At 63.6% G+C, this 14,735-nt stretch overlaps 4 protein-coding genes across 4 annotated transcripts; 2 read left to right on the top strand and 2 right to left on the bottom strand.

Moving 5' to 3' along the window:
• Positions 1 to 156: 156 nt before the first annotated feature.
• Positions 157 to 1,171, bottom strand: VTJ83DRAFT_6912 (uncharacterized protein; the record flags this gene model as incomplete). The annotated part of the gene is made up of 3 exons (XM_071013676.1): positions 157 to 830; positions 919 to 992; positions 1,092 to 1,171. 3 exons carry the CDS (start codon positions 1,169 to 1,171, stop codon positions 157 to 159), a joined length of 828 nt encoding a protein of 275 aa, XP_070864539.1.
• Positions 1,172 to 2,538: 1,367 nt separating this feature from the next.
• On the top strand, positions 2,539 to 5,745 carry VTJ83DRAFT_6913 (uncharacterized protein; the record flags this gene model as incomplete). Its single annotated transcript, XM_071013677.1, has 1 exon — positions 2,539 to 5,745. The coding sequence occupies one exon, from the start codon at positions 2,539 to 2,541 to the stop codon at positions 5,743 to 5,745; it is 3,207 nt and encodes a 1,068-aa protein (XP_070864540.1).
• A 613-nt stretch (positions 5,746 to 6,358) lies between these two features.
• VTJ83DRAFT_6914 (uncharacterized protein) lies at positions 6,359 to 8,508 on the bottom strand (the record flags this gene model as incomplete). The annotated part of the gene is made up of 5 exons (XM_071013678.1): positions 6,359 to 6,435; positions 6,514 to 7,312; positions 7,458 to 7,686; positions 7,761 to 8,117; positions 8,237 to 8,508. The coding sequence occupies 5 exons, from the start codon at positions 8,506 to 8,508 to the stop codon at positions 6,359 to 6,361; spliced, it is 1,734 nt and encodes a 577-aa protein (XP_070864541.1).
• Positions 8,509 to 11,480: 2,972 nt separating this feature from the next.
• On the top strand, positions 11,481 to 13,779 carry VTJ83DRAFT_6915 (uncharacterized protein; the record flags this gene model as incomplete). The annotated part of the gene is made up of 3 exons (XM_071013679.1): positions 11,481 to 12,572; positions 12,670 to 13,003; positions 13,103 to 13,779. 3 exons carry the CDS (start codon positions 11,481 to 11,483, stop codon positions 13,777 to 13,779), a joined length of 2,103 nt encoding a protein of 700 aa, XP_070864542.1.
• Positions 13,780 to 14,735: the final 956 nt, after the last annotated feature.

A 14,735-nucleotide genomic window follows, 5' to 3' on the forward strand; every position in this document is an offset into this window, starting at 1 on the left:
TTAGGGCGTTGGAATGTTAAATCCGAGTGCTATGTACTATGTACGCGGGCAATGTATACAAATTGCGGTGGCGTGCGGCGCTTTCGACGCCTGCCATGGTCTATACTCATCCAAAGAGAGAGAGAGAGAGAGAGAGAGGGATCTGCTCGCTATATCTTACTGCGCCTTGGCCTTTTCCTGGAGCTCCTCCACCTCGGCCCTCGCCTCTCTGGCGACCTGCATGGACTGGCCCGCGCCGATGGCGGTCAGGATGTGCCACCAACCGTGCAGCTCGAGCAGGAAGGCCCAGGGGAGGCCGAGGGAGCGGCGCCAGGCGCGCAGCTGGGCGCAGTGCTCAAAGTCGATGATCCAGAGCACGTAGCCGAGCACCGAGGTGGCGACGGCCTTCCAGGTGCGCCGGACCCAGTCGCGGCGCTTGTCCTCGGGAAACCCCGCGTCGGCCCAGTGCAGGACGTAAAAGGTGCGCAGCAGCAGCAGCGCGAGCGAGCTCGTGAAGGCGTAGACCTGGTAGATGATCTGGGGGGCGCCGAGGTAGAAGACGGCGAAGGAGAGGTAGGCGGCGGCGAGGAGGACGCTGATGGCGCGGGCGCGGGCGCGGGGCTGGCGCGCCGTGAGCGAGGCGTGAAGCATGGACCACGTCAGGCCGAGCATGGAGAACTCGTCGACGAACTCGAGCGTCTGGCGCAGGGTGGCGTGGAAGAGGAAGGACCCGAGGCCGAGGACGAGCAGGGACGCCGACATGAAGTCCCACGAGGGGCGGAGGAGGCGTCTCCGGCCCCCGTCACGGCGGCGGTGGGAGGGGCCGTACATGGCCCGGAGGGCGAGATAGACTGAGGGGGGTTACGTTGGCAATGGGAACCACCTTGGGCACATCACACGGGGGCATGGTTCAGCCGAACGGTCCGGGTTGATACACACCATACGTGACGTTGGTCAGGGCATTGATGAACTCGGCCAGGTAAAAGGTGATGTTGTAATCCTCCTCGCAGAAGCTCCCAGGGCGTCAGCACGGAATGCCATGGACTCTGCGAAGAAGAGCCTAGATAGATCTTCATCATGTAGGTGGCCAAGGTGGTAGGTAGAGTACGTACTTGGCCCGGCTCGTGGGCGGGCTCCAAACGCCGTGATTGGAATACGGATCGCCGACGAATCGAATGTTGTGATGACCCATGTTCCCGGTTGCGGGTTCCGAAGGGGACCTGACGGCTGCAGCGAGCGTGGAACGGGCGGCCAACAAAAAATCGCGGGTCGGGAAGGTAAGGCAAGGCAAGGCAATTTAATCAGAGGTCGGAGATGCACACTGTTGTTTCAGCAATACACTACGGTGTTATGTAGGTAACTACTACACGGACGGGACGTCGTTGGGTGCGGATGTGCTGAGACGAGAGAGGCTCGGACCTTGGATCACGGGAAATTGGAAATCACCGAGAACAAATGAGACTCAAGACTAGAGAGAAAAAAAAAAGGCGAAAACGAACAACATCCCATGCGCCAATTGCAGGAACCGAATGCTTGACCGGACCACGGAGCGAGCATGACGAACCACCCAAGAGCAACAACAAGACCACCCACCATGCTGGCGGGCCACGCGTCTTCCCGGGGGGGGGGGGGGGGGGGGGCCGGGCCCCGTGTCCGTCAACCGAACGGGAGCCCCGACGGTAACCAAACGGGGAACGTGAAGGTTACGTTGGGTTGGCCGTTTTCGGCGCGGTGCAGGTGGATGCAGCAGCCCCCAACCGCTCATGCGAGGGGTCTGGGTTGGGCCTTGAACCCTAACCCTGAGCCGCTTCACGTGCCTGAAGCGTCCCCAAAGCGAGCGGACCCGTTCGCACTGCGACGTTTCTGATCTTTCTGGTCTTTTGTCGTGACACCCAACATTTTCGTCGTTTCATCCATTCACGTCCACATTCGCATCCATCCATCCCTCCCATCCCTCCCTCCATCCATCCATCCACTCACCGTCCTGGGTCGGGACTGGACCCTTCATCCATTCCTGCGGTTTCTCGACACCCCCCCCCTCGGTCCAATCCCAATCACCAAATCCCATCTTTTCTGACCTGACCATCGCCGCCCAAAAACCCAATCCAACGCCGAACCACGGTTTCCGTCACGTGATTCCACCCGAGGTGCATTCGCCAATTTTCCAATCTTTCGAAAGCAACGCCATCATCGTCATCGTCATCGTCATCATCGCATCGTCGTACGTCCCCCATCGCATCATCCACCACAACGCCGCCCTCTGGGGCGACACCACCCCGACGACAACGACGACGACAACGACGACGACGACGAGCAAGACGGTTCGCTTGGCTGGCTCCTCGCACCCACGCGGCGCGGGGCTCGCAGCTGCTTGCCTGTACGTGCAGGTGCCTTGGCATCGACACGCCCGCGCCCATCCTCCTCCTCCTCGCCCCGAACTTCCCGCCTGCTTCTCTCTGACCCGGGTCGCTTCTCCGTCTACAGATCGTGGCGCCCATCCAAGTCGTCCAGGCCAACCGCGGTGGTCCCTTCGGCGCCCCGCCGGCTCACCCCTGGGGCATGACCGCTTCGCCGACCACAGCGACAACGACGACGACGACGACAACGACGACCTCTTCCTCCTCGCACACGCCCCTCGAGACCCTGCTCCTCTTCCGCGCCGTTGCCCATTTCGGCCTCGATGACGCCAGCTTTACCCGCATCGCCGACACCCTCCGGGCCAACAAGCTCCTCCGTAATGCCGCCTCCTACGATCCCTGCCGCCTGACGGCCGACGCCCTCCGCGATCTGTTCCTGCGCGTCGTCCGTGAGGAGCTGACCTTCTCCGACGCCGACAAGACCCCAGGCCCCGATGGCGCCTTGTCGCCCGCCTCCAAGAAGCGGAGGCTCGAGCCGCCGCCCCTGCTGTCGCTAAAGGATGCCCGCCAGCACATCGCGAGGATCGAGGCTGCCTACGCCCGGATCCACGACGTCTACGTAAAGCACGCCGTCGGCGAGGTCCAGCAGTACGAGCGGGCCTACGAGGCTCTTGTAGGAGAGATCAAGGACCTGGAGAAGACGGTGCCCGAGGCCCCCGAGCCCGAGCCCGAGCTCGAGTCGAAGCCGCAGCTGCAGCAGCCGCAGACGCAGCCGCAGACGCAGCCGCTGCAAGGTCCGAACGGCGTCCAGGCGCCCGGGAGGCCGAAGCCGGCCGCTACGCCCAACGGCGCGGCCCCGTCGCCCGTCGCCTCGCCGAGGCCGCCCCAACCGCCGACTCCGCACGCCCTACCGCATCCCCCGTTGCGAAACCTGCAGCCGCTTCTGCCGGCGCAACAAGCACCACCGCAACCGCCACCGGCGCAGACGCAGCCGCAACCATCACCCCGGCCTCCCTTACCACCCTCGCATCCCAACCAGCAACCACCCCCGGCTGGGAGGGCTCCCGGAACCTCGCGGCACCCGCCGCCAAACGGCACGACGCCGGTTCTGCAAGCGCCTCAGGGCGCCGCGCCGTTCCAGCCTTCCCCCTCCCCCGCTGCGCCTGCAGGCACCGACGGCCTGCAGCGGCCAGATGGCGTCCCGGCGCCTCGGCAGGCTCCCGCCTTCTCGGCTCCGAGCCCTCAGCCGCCTGCTCAAGGACAGTTGAAATGGGAGCCGCCCTACCAGCCGGCCAACGCGCCGCCGGCCCAAGCGGCCGGGCCGGCAGGTCCGCCGGCGGTCCCTCCGCAGCGCCCGCAGCAGCCGATCCCGGCGCCGCCCGGTCCGGCACTCCCCCAGGCCCAGCCTGGCCGACCGATGCAGGCCGCTCCCGTGCCGCCGCATCCCGCCAGCCAGTTTGCGGCCGCCCTCCAGTCGCCCGCCGCCTCGGCCGCGGCCAGGCCGCCGCAGTTCGTGCCCGCTCCAGCAGCCGGGGCTCCCCCGCAGCAATCCCAGCTCCATCCTCCGTATGCCGGACCTGCGTTTTCGGCGACCGGCCAGGCGCCGCCAGCTCCACCTCTCGTACCTGCCCCGGCACCGCAAGCCGCCGCCGCCGCCGCCGCCTCTGGGGCAGCACGGGGCGCAGGGGTTGCCGCCACCGCGGCGCCAGCAGGAAGCGTGCCCCGGCCCGGTCCCGGGGTCGCTGCCCCTTCGCCTCGGCCGCAGGCTTCTGCGGTGCTCCAAGCTCCCGCTGCGCAGCCAAACGCCCCTCCCGCCCGCCCGGATGCCGCCGACCCTCGGCACAGCTCTCCCTACAACCCGCCACGACCCGGCGGCTCGCGCCCGCCCGCCGTGGCCACGCCTACCCCAGCTGCTAGGTTCGGCGCCGCGCCGGGTCCCCGGACGCCCAACGTCGGCTTTCCGATGCGGATCGCCGGGGGCAGCGGGACCAAGTGGGTTTCGACGTCGACGCCTTCGACGCCTCGGCCAGGGATCGAGCTGCGGCTCGGGTACGACGATGTTCCCAGCCCGGCCTACGAACCGACGAGCCCGGTGCTGCACCCGGCGCCTCTCTCGGCGACCCGGGACGCGGAGAAGCGGGAAGAGCCCTCGGAGACGCCAAAGCCAAAGGCAGGGGCGTCGCGGCCCGTCCCGCGCCACCCGACGGCTTCTCACGAGAAGAAGCCGTCCCAGGCAGGGTCGGACATGGTCAAGGTCAAGGAGGAGGCCGGCACGCCGCGGCTGACGACCGAGACGGGCGACACGACGGCCGACGAGAGCGTCACGGGCCGAACGCAGCCCTCCCGCTCGTCCAAGCGCAAGCGCGACGATCTCACGCCGACCCCGGCTCAGACGCCCCGCGCCAGCCAGATGCGCGAGGCGCTCCCCGAGGGCCTCGTCCCCGGCGAGAGCCCGACGCTGGTGCTCTGGACCCGCTCCTTCAACAAGGTCTGCGGCTCCGCCATGGAGCAGATCATCCACCACCGCTCGGCCAACATGTTTGCCCAGCCCATCCGCGAGAAGGACGCCCCCGGCTACCACAAGGTGATCAAGCAGCCGACGGACCTCAAAAGCATACGCGCCGCCATCAACCACGGCAACCGCGCCGCTCAGGCCGCCGCACACGCCCTCCCCGACGGCGGCGACCCGGGCACCAGCAGCGTCTGGCTGCCCCGCACCGAAGATCTCGTCCCGCCCCGCTCCATCATCAACTCGTCCCAGCTCGACCGCGAGCTGGCCCACATGTTCTCCAACGCCATCATGTACAACCCGGATCCGAACCACGGCCCCGGCCCGGCGTTTCTGCGCGACAACGTCGAGTCGGACGCCGACGGCGCCGGCGGCGACAGCCACCATCAGAACCAGGACAGCGGCGTGCTGGGCTACCAGGTGGACGAGTTCGGCGTCGTCAACGACGCGCGGGGCATGTTCGTCGAGGTGGAGAAGCTGCTCAGCGAGCTCCGATCGGCCGAGGTCCGAAGGAACGTGCCGCCCTCGGCCGTCGCGGCCGCTGCGGCGGCGGCCGCCGCGGCGCTGGCGGCTGCCAACGCCGCCTCGGCGCCGCCTCCGGGCGGCAGCGATCGGGAGGGCTCGGGTGAGTCGCAGCGGGGAGAATCGTCCGACAAGGACGGGGCCGCCGCCGGTGGTGCCGACGAGAAACATGGCGACGGAGCTGAGGACGACGACGACGATGACGACGAGGAGGAAGAGGAGGAGGCGCACAAGGATGAGGAAGAGGCCGAGGTCGAGGAGGAGGAGGACGACGAAGACGAGGAGGAGGAGAACCACGCTGACAACGGCAGAGAAGAAGAGGAGCCCGAGGGCTCTGCGGCAGCGGCGGTGAAGAGGAGGAGAGTGGCGAGGGGGTAATGATCACGGCCTCGAGTGTTCGAGGACCACAGGGAGGAGGCACCAGATGTCTGGCGCCTTGTTTGTACGCGGTCGCTCTGCGGCGGCTTGTGTGCGTGTCATGCATGCCTTGGCTTTGCCAGGAGTAGCATTGGCCGTGTGTAGTGTGAGCGTGTGTGTGTGTGTGTGTGTGTATGTGTTGCGGGGTGTTGGGTTGCTACATTATTAGCGGAATATCGAATACCAAACTTTCCTCTCTCATTCTTGTTGCCGTCTTGTCTTGAACGGTCGAGCGACGTGTGCTTACCCTGGGGACCTGGCAAACGGACATGGGCAGATGGTTGGCAACGCAATGCCTTAAGCGAGAAGACAGGAGGGAGGGGAAACCGACATGATTCATCGTCATTGATTCATTGATTGATTCGCTGGAGAAGAAAAAAAAACAAGACTTGACCAACATACAACAGAGAGCATCCAGTGTCAACCTGGGTCAAGATACAAACGCCTCCAAAGGACCCCCCCCCCCCCCCCCCCCCTTTATCACGCATCGCATGACGGCGTCATTGCCGCCTATCAAGTAAAGAGCGGCTTTCCCTCGCTTTCCTTGGCCCGGCCCCCCGGTTTCGAGCTTGGCTCAGACGTACTCGGCCGTGACCGAGTTGTACCGCTGGCCGTTGTACAGGAGGGTGTACTGCGTTGACGCCGAGAGGTCTGGACGGATACGGGTCAGCCATTGGGTCGGTCCCCATCAAGAGAGAGCAGAGTAAAAAAAAAAAAAAAATGACATACAGACGGCCTCAATCTTGCACTCGAGCTCATAATACCACTGGCCGTCGGCGCCTCTCCTCCGGGGCAGCTGGCTCTCGGGGATGTGGGTGACGTCGGCCTCGACGTGGCACAGCAGGTTGACGTTGTCGTCCCTGGCGAGGGGCGCGTCGCGCGAGGTGCGGTCGGCGTAGACGTCCATCTTGATCTTTTTGATGCGGCCCTGGCTGATGGGCCCCGTCCAGACAAAGCTCGTGAAAAAGGGCTCGTTCTCCGAGACGGCGTCGCCGCGGCGGATGAACCACTCCATCGTGTACACCTTCCAGCACCCGTCGAGGCCGCACCAGTGCTTCTTGCCGCGCAGCGCCGCGTGCTTCCGCTCCTCGTAGCGCACGCGCCACTCGGTGCCGTAGTGCTTGCGCGCCTTGCGGTTCTGCACGCGCACCTGCGTCAGGCGCTCGGGCGCCGACAGCGCGAGGCCCTTCATGACGGCGCCCTGCACCACGGCGAGCCACGCGTTGGGCGGCTGCATGATCTGGACGGACGGGTCGACGGCGTTGCGCAGGCGCTCCTTGAGGTAGTTGGACGCGCCGAAGCCGCCCACGAGGAGCACCGCCTTGATGGCCACCTTGGACGCCGCGATCTGGTCCTTGACAAGCTTGATCACCTCCTGCACCACGGGCTCGAAGATGACGCGCAGGTCCGACGCCTTGAGGGCGAAGCGCCCGCGGCTGATGCCGAGCTCCTTGTTGTTGGCCAGGCCGCCGACGGGCACGATGAAGGTCTCGTCGTCGCGGGCCGTCAGGGTGAATTGGCGCTTGATCTGCACAGGAGAAGAACCAAACAAGAAGAAACAGGCGGGGAGGCGTTAGCAGACGGACAGAGAGCAAGGGAGGTTGGGGGAGAGCGCCGATTCGTCCGAGGAAGGAAAAGGAGCCAAAAAAAAGGGGGGAGGAAAAGGAACTGACTGTCTTTTCAAACTTCTCCATGGCGTCGGCCAGGACCTCGTCGTCAAAGCCGTCCACCTTGCCGAGCTTGGCCTTGAGGAACTTGGCGAAGCGCATGTTGAGAAAGGTCGAGCCGCACAGAGCCCCGGAGCCGGGCGTGGCCTCCTGAACCTCGAGGACCGGCTTGAGGTTGGTGATGGTGTACGAGATGAGATCGACCGTGCCGCCGCCCGCATCGCAGATGACAAAGCTGTTTTGTTGAGTCTTTGTCAGGACGAGCCAAAAAAAGAGTGGCAAATGGGCCTGTTATTTTTTTTTCTTTACCTGTCACCGGTCTCCAGGCCGTGAGGATCCAAGCCGTGGAGGGCGTAGATGGCGGCCGCCTCGGGCTCCGACACGAGGTGGATCGGGGCCTTGGAGGCCGACAGGCCCCTCGCCTTCTGGCAAGCCTGGCGGGTCTTGTCCTTGGCCAGGTCGCTCCAGATGGCGGGGACGGTGACGACGAACTCGAGCGGGGTGCTCTTGACGACGCCCTCGCCGAGCTTCTCGCGGAGCGTGTACATGAGGTGGTCGCCCAGGGCCGACATGTAGTCGGTGACGAGCTTGTCGACGTTGCGGGCGCCGCGGGTGGCCGCGCTCGTCACGGCCGTGCCCATGGCCTGCAGGGACGGATCGAGGTCGCTGCGGAAAAAAAAAGGGGGGGGAGAGAGAAGGTTAGCTTCCCAAGGCCACGGACGCGCGCACACGTTACGAACCTCCATCTCCCCCCCCCCCCCCCCCCCCATCCCCGGCGGACTTACAGCTTGAACCACTCGATGATCTCATCGGCAGGAGCCGTGACGGGGATGGAGAAGCCCCATTCCGGGTCGCCGTCGCCGTTGTAGCGCAGCTTGGTCGGGACCTTGTCCGAGGACTCGCCCTCGCGATTGGATTTGGAGATGGGCCAAACGGTGATGGCCATGCGGCGGTCCGGACGCTGCGTCTCGGCCCAGGCCACGCCCGAGTAGGTGGTGCCAAAGTCGATGCCGACTATGATCTTGCGCTCGCTGATGGTGAGCTTGTCGAAATCCATGGCGGGAAGCTACGGAAGGGCAATGGATGATGTGAGGAGGAGGAGGAGGAGGAGGTGGTGGTGGTGGTGGTGGTGATGGAGCAACCCGGCCCAACTACCCAGAGCTATGCACGAATGGGGCTTGAAGGTCGGCTGGTGACCACGGCGACGACGATGACGACGACGACGACGACGACGAGGATCCGATGAGAGCTGTGGCTGTCTGAGAACGCTGCTTAGGACACCCAAGAGCCCGCCTCATTAAAAGCAAGTCCCGGGTTTGCCAAGCTCGGGAATGGGATGTTCAACAAGGCTGCCCAAGTCGTCGGCACTTTGGCTATTCATTCACGGGCTCGTCTAGCGACTTGGCTAGTTTGCCCTGGTTGGCCTTGTTGGGCGACTTGGCAGCAAGAACAGGCTGTAGGAGAACAGGCTGGAAGAGGCCTCAAAAGCACAGAACCTAGAAGAGAAGAAGACGGCCAGCGGCGGCTGAGGGGGTGGTTGGAAGGGGGGGGAGGGGGGCAAAGGAGCCGAGTTGATAGCTGCTGACGATGGATACAGCTTGCAGCCGCTAACGGCAGGGCAAGGCGTTCTAGCACGTCAGGTGAAAGGACAAGATGCCAGCAGCCTAGCTAGGACGAGGCTGTCAGGGGGAGGGACCCTGAAAGGGATGCGGGATGGGGGACAGCGAGAGAGAGAGAGAGAGAGAGAGAGTTCCATCCCAAGCACCCCAAGGTCCGGTTACGTATCCGACAATGATGTTTCCATTGTTCCATTCCCGCCTTTGCCAGCGTACCCAGGCAAGACGAGACCCTGCCATGCCTGTGTCGGCACTCTCGGTCCATGGTCCGGTCTCCAAAACGGACACGGCGCAGGACTGGAACCCCAACTCCATCTCGGAGCTCCCCATCTGCCCGCCCTGCTCCGCACCACGCCGAAGGGGAGAGAAAGGATGGATGCCTAACTCTTGTCTTGGTGTATGTACGTTGTCCTGCTGCCCTTCCCCCCCTCTTCCCGTGTTTCGTTCCTCTCTCTGCTGCGACATGCCATCCGGAAAGCAGGGGCCATGCGATTCGCCGACGCCGGGTTCAGCTTGGGCGGTCTACCTGGCCTCTGCAACGTTCCCCGCAAGCGCTGTAATCCTGGAGTGCGGCTGTGTGGTGTTCGTCCGTTGCCAAAAACATGCATGGGACCGGGACCGGATAGCTAGTACAGGGGGGGGGGGCATGGATCTGATGGGATGGGAACGCGGAGGTGGGACAGAGAGAGAGAGCAAGAGAGAGAGAGAGAGAGAGAGAGAGAGAGAGAGAGAGGAGAGAGAGCGGGGGAGAGAGTGTGTGTGTGTGTGTGTGTGAGACAGAGCTCGGTGATTGGAGAGGGAGAATGCCATGGCGTGTATATAGTAATACTGCGTACACCCCAAGTACTGTAAACTCCACATAGCGCACTTTGACAGGAGATGGGAAATGCGGCTGTTCATACATACCTTAGCCCAAGGTACTTCCTGGCTCGGCAGGCTTGGCAAGCTGGCAAGGCTGTGAGGGTAGGTGGCGTGGCAGGACAACAACAGACGGGAAGCCCTGTGAGTGTGTGGGGGGAGGGAGAGGGGAGGGGGGGGCCAATGGAGGCCGAGATTGGATGGAACAAAACAACACAATGAATGAAACCTACTGAGATCTAAAGTTCGGTTTCATAGAACAGAATTGGAGAAGTTGGTTCTGTTTTCTCTTTGTTTTCCTGGCTTACAAAGTACGACTAATACTACATGGGTACCTACCGGAAGGAAAGCGACCCAACAGGGCCACCCGTCACCCGTCCGCTACGTCCATGTCGGTCCGCCTCGTAGATCCTACTGGTTGGTAGCTCGTTCACTATACTGCGCACATGCGTATATGCCCGCATGGTCCCGCATGGAGGCGGGCCTCAGCGCCTCGGCGCGGGGGACCCACAAGGCTGTGTACTGCGTACTGTAGTATGGGTGGGTCACTCCAAGCCGGCCACAGAGACGACCTGAATAGGTGGTGGTGGGTGGTGGTGGGTTGGGGTGGATTGGGGGCTCAGAGCATTTCTAACTGCTGTACTACAGTGGTTAAATTAGTTAGTGAGTTAACTAGTTATCGGCCAGAACAGGACTCGGCACCATTCCCTGGGCAACCCCACATTGGGCTGATGGAACCTCTGGCCGTTGACCACATTGGACATGGCACTCATGTCTCTGCGCTGCTGCCGGGCCCAATATCAGGCTTTGGTTCCTTGGCACAGGAACCATGTAATTAATTATACAGTACTACGCAGTATTCCTGTAAGACCGTCACAAAGAGGGGGTGGGCAAAGGCCCCGTTACCGGACCTCCCCATCCATAGGTACTAGTATAGTACGTGGGGGAAGCAGGGCTGCTCCATCTATCCCATCAACGACGAGGGGTTACGTACGGACCTGGCCTTGGTAGCCAAGATCCCTTACCGAAAGCCCTGCCGTCCTCCAGCCAGGTACTGTAGACCCCTAGATCCCCCTCAAGGCAGATGGCCGTTGAGGTTTCGAGCTTCCCGTCAAGAACGCCTCCATGCTCGTGACAGGGACGGGCTTGGATCTGCTCGGTTGTCGGAGCTTGTCCCTCCCACGCCCCTGTCTACCTTGCCTTACCTAGCTGTCTGTCTGCCTGTCTGCCTATCTTTTCCTATCCCAGTCTTGAAGCCTGAAGCCTACCATACCTACCACAGGTGTGACCCCGCACTTCGTCCTCAGGACCCCTGGGCCCCTCCCCCGGACACCTGTCCGTGTCCTCACGTCCCTGGCCGCGGCGTTCCTGCGGGCATTATGCACACCCCTTTGTGACAAAGACCGCTTCCTTCTCGACATCTCTAGACGCACACACAGCCTTTGGTTGGACCGCACCAGGCCGAGCCGTTGTAACACGCATTGCTGGCCCGTTTGGCTTTAAAGTCAAGCTCGGGCCGTGTCTGAGGGACCCCTGGGGGTGTTGCGCGCCGAGCATGTCATCAACGTCCAGCGCCTGCTTTGCCCCTCGCGCCATCATGAGCGAGCTTCGCCCTTTCGATGGCGAGCCGCCCAAGCCTTCCGCCAACAGGGAGAGGAAGCCCTCGAAACGGGCCGTCAAGGCGCCCGTGGACGACAACGCGACCGGCGCCCCGCCGCCGCTCCCTCCGAAGGAACCCCCAGAGCCGTACAGCCACGACGTGTCGGATAACCTGATCGATCTGCGCGATCCGGCCGACGGCATGATCATGGAGCCCGTCGCCGGCGGCCTGCTGCCCTCGCAGCCGAGGCGGGCGCGGTCCCTGTCGCTGGATGAGGAAGGGCATGAGGCGTACCGGGATGCTTCCGAGGGGAGGTCCATGTCTTCCCCTCATACGCCGCGTTCCCATCCTGCCTTTGCCGCGCCCTCTTCGTCTCTCGGGTTCCCGCCGCCGAGCTCGTATCCGCCGAGCCTGCCCCCCGACAGCAGCGACGAGGCCTCCTCCTTCTCCTCCTCCTTCCAGAAGCACTTGGAAGCCGCGCGCTCCGGAACGACCGAGACGGCGGCGGCGGCCCCAAGCACCGCCGGCCAGTCGCCCACGGCTCGCCGACGTCTCCAAAAGGCGAAACGCCGGTCCGACGAGCCCGCACCGGCGTATGAGGACCCCGCCGGCTGGTGGGAGACCGAAGACGACGCGTCGTCCGCCTACGAAACGTACCCGCGCCGTGGGCAGGACAAGCAGCCCCCCCGGCGGCCCGAGGCGGAGCGAGAGGCCGAGCTGATCCACCAGTTCACGCGCGAGCTGGAGAGGATGGAGCAGGAGGCGAGGATCGAGAAGCGGCGGCTCAAGGAGGCCGTGAAGGAGGCGCAGAGCCGGGCCGAGCAGGCCGAGCGCGCCGCCGACGCGCTCCGCCTGCAGCACGCCGCCGAGTCCAAGCGTGCTGCTGCCGTCGCCGCCGCCGCCGCCGAGGCCGCAGGCTCGGGCGACGACCGCGCCGTCATGCAGGCCGAGATCCAGCGCCTCCAGGCCGAGCTCGACGAGGCCCGCTCCCACATCTTTAGCCTGCAGCCGTACCTCAAGGACCTGACCCCCAAGGAGGTCGCCCAGGTGAGTTTTGCGCGCGACATGCCGATGCGCGGGAGCGAGGGCTTTTTGGCTGACATGGGCCTGGTTGGCTTTTTTTTTTTTTTTTTGCTTTGCTCAGGACTTTGACGATCTGGTCAACGCCGCGAACGACTGGGTCACGGCCGTGATGGAGCCCATCCTCGACGACGAAGACCGGTTCGAGCAGGTGCTGGCCAGGGCGCGCCGGTCGAGCCAGGACGTCCAAGGCCTGCGCCGGTACCTTCAAGCGCACCCGGATCTGGTCTACGGGTGCAGGTACCCCGAGACGGACATCGACGTCATCATCGCCCTCGTCCTGCGCTACCTGCAGGACAATGTGTTCCAAAAGCCCCTCTACGGGGCCGTGCCCCAGCTGGTCTCGGCCATCAGCTTCCTCGAGGCGTCCATGCAGACCAACGTGCAGCCCAAACGAGGTGCGTCCTTTTGTTGTTGTTGTTGTTGTTGTTGTTCTTGTTTTTGGGGCTCTGTCAAGCAGAAAGCAAGGCTAATTCCAAGGGAAATGGCAAACATAGACCAATTCGCCCTCCGCACATGGCGCGCCGAGGCCCTCAACGCCGTGATCCACTCGGCCGACTACCACAAGGCCCGGTGGAAGCGGGCGCGGGAGCTTACGTTCGAGCTGGGCTCCCTGCTCAGCGTGTTCCGCAAGGACAAGGACGACTGGCAGCACAAAGCGCTGCGCGGTCTGCACGACGAGATGGTGGTGCCCGCCATCCGGCTGCACGAGAAGCTCATGACGTCGACGCACCACTTCTACCTCGACCTGTCGACCTACATGATCTGGGCCGGGCGGCAGCACGAGTTCGAGCCCAACCCGGACTTTTGGCGCGACGCCGGCCAGCTGCGCTGCGAAAACATCCTGCAGAACCGCAAGCCCTTCGTCCTCTCCAAGCTCGACCCGGCCCCCGGCGCCGAGGACCTGTTCCGCGACCTCATGCCCGTCGCCACCGTCGCGCCGGCGCTCTACATGCGCCAGGTCGGCAAGGGCGACGTCATCAAGGAGCCGACCCCCGTGCGCCAGCAGCACGTCCTGGTGGCCTGGGGCCCCGAGGAGAAGCGGCAGAGGTTCCTGGACAGGGGCCAGCGGACGCTCGTGCACCACATCTACTACTCGGCGCGCGAGCGGCCCGAGAGGCTCCAGGAGAGCGGCGTGCCCGGGTTCTGGCCCTTCCCCCGCGGATGGCCTTAGGAGGACGCCTGGCGGTGGGGTTGGGCCGGGCTTGGCCGGTGGTCGCGTTTCCGGGGATCGTTGGAGAGCGTGCGTGCATCTCTCTGGTAACCCTACCTGTCCCTAGGCAGCTAAGGTAGCCTAGGTCGACAAGGTGCCTACCTCTACCTTGCCTTGGATGTACCTTGCGTCGTGTGGATGGATGGATGGATGATGGACGGGTTGGGTGGTGATGGGGAAATGGGAATTGGGAAATGGGAATTGGGAAACGGGAAACGGGACGTGTACGGGTTTGGTTGTAACTGACGATCGCTACCTATTTTCGTACGGTACGGTACCATGGGCCTCTTGAACGAACGAACGATATGAACCATTGCATTCCATGTCTGGAACGGCACCCACCAGAAACCGAGGCAATGCAAGATCAAGCTGAAGAAGGCCATCCAACGGAAAAGAAACCTGGGAAATGTCGAGCTCCCATCGGCCGTGGAACCCTTTCAGGCCGTGCTGTACTGTGCTGTGCTGTCAGCGTCTTCTCCAAGATTCACTAATACCGTCGGGTACCTGACCGTATCTAGGTACGACGCAGCCACCAACCACCTATGTATACTAACTCGTCAACGTTACTTACCTATAGCAGGTAGCTAAGGCAGAACGCCGCTAACTACCGGCCCCACTGGATTCATCTTGGCACAGGACCTTTCCAAGGGAGCAAGGCGCCTAAAAGCAGCCGTCCCCATCATCACGCCCTAAACAGCTCCCTCTAGGTAGTTACCCAAGGTGTAAACGGGTATTTGCCTCACTCAGCTGAGCGGTCGTCCTTGTGCCGTCCATGGTGCCAGCGCACACTGCCCCTCAGCGTCAAAAAACACACCGCCCTGGATCAAACGAGCGGAGAGAGAGCGGGGGGGTTGTGACGGGAGAGCTGCATCTGCCCCGCTCACACAGCCTCGTCCGGCAGTCCGATGACCCCGAGA

This window comes from Remersonia thermophila, chromosome 6 (assembly GCF_042764415.1).
Source record: "Remersonia thermophila strain ATCC 22073 chromosome 6, whole genome shotgun sequence".
Taxonomy (NCBI): domain Eukaryota; kingdom Fungi; phylum Ascomycota; class Sordariomycetes; order Sordariales; family Chaetomiaceae; genus Remersonia; species Remersonia thermophila.